The sequence below is a fragment of the Etheostoma cragini genome, chromosome 5, assembly GCF_013103735.1.
Source record: "Etheostoma cragini isolate CJK2018 chromosome 5, CSU_Ecrag_1.0, whole genome shotgun sequence".
In the NCBI taxonomy this organism is placed as follows: domain Eukaryota; kingdom Metazoa; phylum Chordata; class Actinopteri; order Perciformes; family Percidae; genus Etheostoma; species Etheostoma cragini.
The window spans coordinates 18,775,919-18,782,000 of NC_048411.1; the positions used below are offsets into that span (position 1 = coordinate 18,775,919).

The 6,082-nt window shown below is 42.0% G+C and overlaps 1 protein-coding gene across 1 annotated transcript; it reads right to left on the reverse strand.

Moving 5' to 3' along the window:
- Positions 1–69: 69 nt before the first annotated feature.
- lrrtm4l2 (leucine rich repeat transmembrane neuronal 4 like 2) lies at positions 70–4,619 on the reverse strand. Its single transcript, XM_034871349.1, has 2 exons — positions 4,277–4,619; positions 70–3,885 (listed from the first exon to the last, which is right to left on the reverse strand). Exons 1-2 carry the CDS (start codon positions 4,278–4,280, stop codon positions 2,267–2,269), a joined length of 1,623 nt encoding a protein of 540 aa, XP_034727240.1. The 5' UTR covers positions 4,281–4,619; the 3' UTR covers positions 70–2,266.
- Positions 4,620–6,082: the final 1,463 nt, after the last annotated feature.

A 6,082-nucleotide genomic window follows, 5' to 3' on the forward strand; every position in this document is an offset into this window, starting at 1 on the left:
ATATATACATATATATATATAGGTAGGAGGAGGTCCCTGATCTGTCTCTCTTTCAGTTAAGGGTTCCTTGGCTTAGAAAACATTGAAGACCCCTGCCATAGATGATTATTTCTAGTCTCACACAGGGAAAAAACACCTTTTTGATAGCTCTTACAGGGTTGCACCAGTAGTGTCTAATCCTTTCTGTTTTGGCACATGCACATATGTCCCCTGGTGCAGGTTAATTTTCTCTACTGACATTCAGCAAGCAGGAAAACAGGGAGTAACAAGGCAAAGAGAATAGCAAGGCACAGGTAGATGACAAAAGTGGGTGACATATCCTTAATGGCAGAACTACCTTGACCCGTAACACCCACTGCCTCTCAGTAGCCTGTCTCTATTCTCCATTTCCTCTCACAGCACTGGAGGAATATTTCCAACCGACAGAGAATACATGGTTATATAAAAGACAGATTCTTAATCTGTTTTTTTGTGCCAGTGACTGGAATATCTTTTTTGTCTCATGTACAAGCACAAAAAAGGTATTGCCTTCTTGGGCACCACTTGCACTAAAAGCAAACCTGTTTACGGAAAAAAAACGAGAGTACAAAACAGCTCAGCCCCCTGTACGCTGAGTTTGAGGTGATACAATCAATACTGTTGTCAATACTGGTGTGCAAGGATAGGAGAGAAGAGAAGAGAGCCAGAAAACAAGATACATGATGGAAAATATGTCAGCTCCCCTCGCATGCCACAGCAAATCCAATGAGTTGTATGACATCAAGAGCACAATGCATGGTTTTAGAGAAAGGATTTCTTTTCACTCTGTCAATATTCTCATCGACCACAATGTTTTATCAATTGTCAAGTGTTTCTTTTAATTATACAGTCATCTTCACATAGAATGCCTAATTACCATATTGTTATGTCTTTACACAATCAATGCATCATCAGAATGATAGGAATAATCAATACAAAAATGTTTATGAAAATGAACACCATTACGTTTGACACACCAGGCCTTCACTGGAGTCGACAGATTTTTACAGCTTGGTAAACATCAGTCCTGAGATTAGACCTAAATATAGTTAGTTTGATTGGCATGTAACACAATTGACCCAAATTTAACTTTATCAATCAATTGGAACTGATCATGTAATAAGAGAGAGGAGCATCTTGAAGAAAGAAAATTCGTTCATGCAAAAGATCTCAGGGCGATTGCTCCCCCACTTTGTTTGGTCGTGTTACTTCTAGTTTCTGCAACATCAAATGCAGAACAGTTTGACTGGAGACATAGTATCTTGTAGGGATGTAACGATACACTCAACTCACAATTCGATACGATGACGACCCTAAGTTCACAATACGATTTTCTCAAATTCTTTTTTTCAACAGAATGAGCCGCGGACAAATGACTGGAAAATATTCCTTTATTTATATAAAAATGTGCAAAAAAACAGACGTGTACTCTTATCAAAAGTGCAAAACTGAAATTGTATTTTATCTTAAATAAAAAAAATTGAAATACGGAATTATTAATGTGTTTTTTCTATAAAAATCTTCAAATAAATTAACTAAGAAGAATTACTGAACTCTAAAGTCAAACAAGTGAAGTCAAGAGGAGGTTTTGCCCTAGGCTGTTCAAACATTGCATTGCGTTTCATAAAAAAAACAAAAACGGTTGTAATCATTACACATATACTGTATATCGATTTGTTACTGGTTCACGATGCATTGTTACATCCCTAGTATTTTATGAGAATAAGATGCAACACTGTAACTCTTCCAACCAGAAGTCGGTAAACCAGGAGAGAGTCAGATCATCTCCCTAACACACACACATACACACTCGGAAATGCACACATACATCCCAAATGTTTCACAAGCCATATAAGAAAAATCAATACTAGCAAATAAAAAGTGGCTTTGTTGGTTTGAATGTTCTATGGCAACATAGTTTGACTAAGAATAAGGTCAGTCTCTCTACAGAGCGGACATCTACTGCAGCAGAGGTTCAGGCGTTACTACAGATGGTACACAGCTAACCTGGCTGACCCCGCAACTGTTCAGGTGTCAGTCAGAGTGACAATTAGCTCCAAATATATCTCTCCATTGTAGTCTTTGCCTCTGTGCACATCGTGGTATTGTACTGTGCCCCCAAGTATTTCCTTCAGTGCTGCAGAATCTATCATCTCACAATGGAGAAAGAAACACTTTATCTTGTGGAAAAACCATTTACCTCTGCTAAGCAATTGTACTTTGAGTCCCATAAGGTGGAATTGCCACCTCACACCTCACATTCGATGGATCCTGAAATAGTGCATGTGCACGGCCTTGTCTCGTTTACCAAAGAGTCCATTGTCTCGGAGTTTGAGTGGTAGCTAAGGTAGTACTCTTGCAACTGAGAGTTAAGGTCCTGTTCCTGCTTGCGAGCCTTTTTCCTGCGCTTATGGTTGACTGAGTGCTGCTGCAGCTGCCTCATGGTGTTGGGGTAGCGCCTCCAGGACACATAAATAACCAGGAGGATCAATGCCACTGACAGGAACAGGGCTACGCTGCCTGCAATGATTTTATGGAAAGCCATATGTTCAAACTGTAGCTCTGGGATAAACGATGTAGGGGGTTCAGGGGAGATGGGCGATGTGGAGCTCATGTTTGTGGGCCCTGTTGTCTTCCTGTTTGTCCCATTTGGACGGACAAGCCAAGAGGTTACCCTCTGTACAGGTGACTCAGTCCCAGGGTATGTAACACCAGAGGGAAAGAGGTAGGTTGCGTTGTTTACAACTTGGGTGGGAGTCAGAACGATGAGAGCGGTGGTTGAGAAATCCTTTGACACATCCACACACGTCGAGTGATTCATCACTACATCCACGACTCGTTCGCCCTGCACAGACTTTGGGCTGCTGCATATCATGCTGATGTCTTTGGAGTCTTTGAAGCCTCGGAGCCATCCCATGAGCGGGCAGATGCTGGGGCTGCAGTCCCACGCGTTACCTGCAAGGCTAACGGTGGTTAGCGAGGTCCATGCTGCCACGGCTTTCACAGGCACGCTATTGAGCTTGTTCGATTCGAGATTGAGTATTTGTAAGTTTGGCATACACTGGAAAACCGCCGGGTCCAAGATCTGGATTTCATTTCCTGACAGGTCCAATTTCTGTAGTTTGTGCCAGGTCCAAGGCACGCCTTGATTGATGGATCGTATGCGGTTCCATTGCAAATAAAGAGCCTGGAGGTTTGTAAGGCGCGGGAAAATGAAGAAATTAATCCTGGAAAATTGATTGTGCTCTAAATGAAGTTCTTTCAACTTGAACAGCCCTAAGAAGGTTGTGCGGGTGAGGCTCCGCAAGCGATTGTAACCCAAGTCCAGAAACTCCAGGCTGCGGCATTCCAGAAACGTACGGATGATGATCTGTTTCAGGCCATTAGATCGAAGGTGGAGATTTTGTAGCTTACGCAGACCATAAAAATGCCCTGGCTGCAAAGACTGCAGCTGATTGTAGGATAAGTCCAGATTCCGCAGGTTTGGTATGGCGCTGAATGTGTTGTTGTGCAGATGAGTTATTTTGTTGGAGCTGAGGATGAGTTCTTTGAGCCTGCGCACACCATGAAAAGCTAAAGCGTCTATATCTCTGATGGAATTGTGGTCCAAATAAAGCCAGATAAGCTGATTAAGGTGAGCGAACTGGTACGGCAACAGAACCAGCAGGCTGTTGTAGCGCAGAGACAGACCTTGGCACCCCGTGGTGATGTTTTCTGGGATGGCTTGGAAGATTCCCGACTCGCAATAAACAATCTTTCCTTCACAGCGACAACTCGCAGGGCACATCCTCTCCCCCTTGCTGAGCAGCAGCAGAACAGCTGCCTGCAGAAGAAGACATGATATTCTCCAGTCCAACATCACAGAACCTGTTGGGGGTAGAGTGGGGCACAGGCAATCAAAGGAATGATTTGGTTTCAGAAAATGTGTTTGCTCAAAGACATTTAAATAAGAAAAGGGGAGCAATGCATTCTACAAACAGGAGATCATGTGGCGAGGAGCAGCTTGAGGTCTGACGTCTGAAACACCAGACCTGCTTCTTGAAGAATTAAAAAGAGGAAATATTCTTGAGCGCAGTAAAAAAAAAAAAAGGAAAATTAAATGAAAGCTTGAATAAATAGTAGACTTCTTAACTCTTTATTTAGCTATAAGGCATTCTGTTCTGTTCTAATACATCTGTCAGTCTAAACGGTTCATAGCTGTCGGCTTGGCTACCAGGAGAAACTGTGTCAGTAAATTGTGAAGAGGACAATGACTTACCCATCGTTACTGAGGAAAGGTGTAATCCTCCTGGAATAAAGAGCACATTAAACTGCTCTCTGATGGCAAAAAATCGTTGTTCATGCAGCCTCAGACTCGATCCACATACCGAGCATCACTTATGTCTTCAATTTAGACAACCTAAAATCAAATACGCAAGTTTTGTGCAGCGGTGCATGCCCCCCTGAGTGTGTGCGTGTGGGGGTGGGTCTACCGCGGGGAAACAAGACGCCCTCACACTTGGGTCGTAGTTGGAGTGGCCGCTATAGTTCAGCCCGCCGTGTGCGCAATAACCCATTTGAGCGCCAATAGACTGATCCTGCACTCCATGCAGTCTCTCTCTCTCTCTCTCTCTCTCTCTCTCTCTCTCTCTCTCTCTCTCTCTCTCTCTCTCTCTCTCTCTCTCTCTCTCTCTCTCCTAAGTCTCTCTGTCTCTCTGCCCCCCCCCCACCCTCTCTCTAACTCTCTCCCCTCTTCACCGTCTCTCTGTCTCTTTCTCCCCTGTCAGAGGCGTAGGCGTCGTTAAGCACACATAAGCCTATAACATACTATGTACCCACCATGTATATTACGATATTATTTCATTCATTCATTCATTCGTTATTACCTTTTTGTCATTAACTGTCTATGTGTTATGTCGTGTAATAGATTAAATAAATCAGTATAAACCATAATAAGATGGGTTTACTTTGCTTAATGTGGGGCTCCCTGAATTTAAAAAAAAAGTTAAAATATATATATATATTTTTTATTTATTTTTTCAAATGTCAATGTATTTGCATGTATCTATACTATGGGGTGATATTAGGATCCACGGTATAAGGGCATCATCAATGTAATAATACACACTGCTGACCATAGTGATGACCTGGAAACTGACATTCTACAATATTTCCCTGATCAAAATAAGAAGGTTGCATGATCCACATCCATCAGTTATTCATTCTGATAATCATTCATCACAAAAAATGACAAGAAATATCAGGAAGCTGTAGCTTCTTAAAATCCTAATTATGGTAACAGCTCAAGTGTGATTTTGACACGCAGCATCCATCCACTCTCAGGCAGACGGGGAAAAGTACTGTAGATGAACAGTTAGCACTTCTTGGTGTCCAGAGATGATGCTGAAGAAGTGGCAACAGTAGAATTATTGGTATTCAAATGACTGGCCCTTCTAGTAGGAAGTGAGCAGTCAATAGAAAAGAGAGGAAGGAGGAACACATGCTGTAACTTGGTTTTCTGTGTTTATTTCATTCTTGTTTTTATATGTTGCTCAGGATGCTTTACACAGATATTCAGCACACCGGACACAGCAGTGTAGAAAACACTAGTCTTGACTGCTCAGCGTTGGAGAGTCTGAGACCTAATGTGTGGTAACAGCAACCCCTTGTGCAAGCAAAAAGAAATTCCACGTTTTCAGAGCTGTTGACATTAATCTACAAATACAGGAGTTCAGCAAAGACAAGAGAGAATTTTCCACCCAGATCTCTTGTGGTTCAAAGAAACGAACTAATGATTTTATGTCAATATCTGGCTAGGAGCGTGGCAATAGTCTAGGTCAGACAGGCGTTCTTCTGATGCCTGTGGAGTGTGTAAAAAGAAATGTCTTTATGAAATATGCTCCATGAACACCACAGCAGGGGTGTGCCCAGGATGTGTGAAAATGAGCTATTCTGTTAAGATAACACCTCACAGAATTACTCTATGGTAGCAGTTTTTTTTGTGTTTGTTTTACAATTGAAAGTTAAACAAAACATGCTCTTCAGAGGAAAAATTGCCATATATATATGAAAATACAGGAAACGA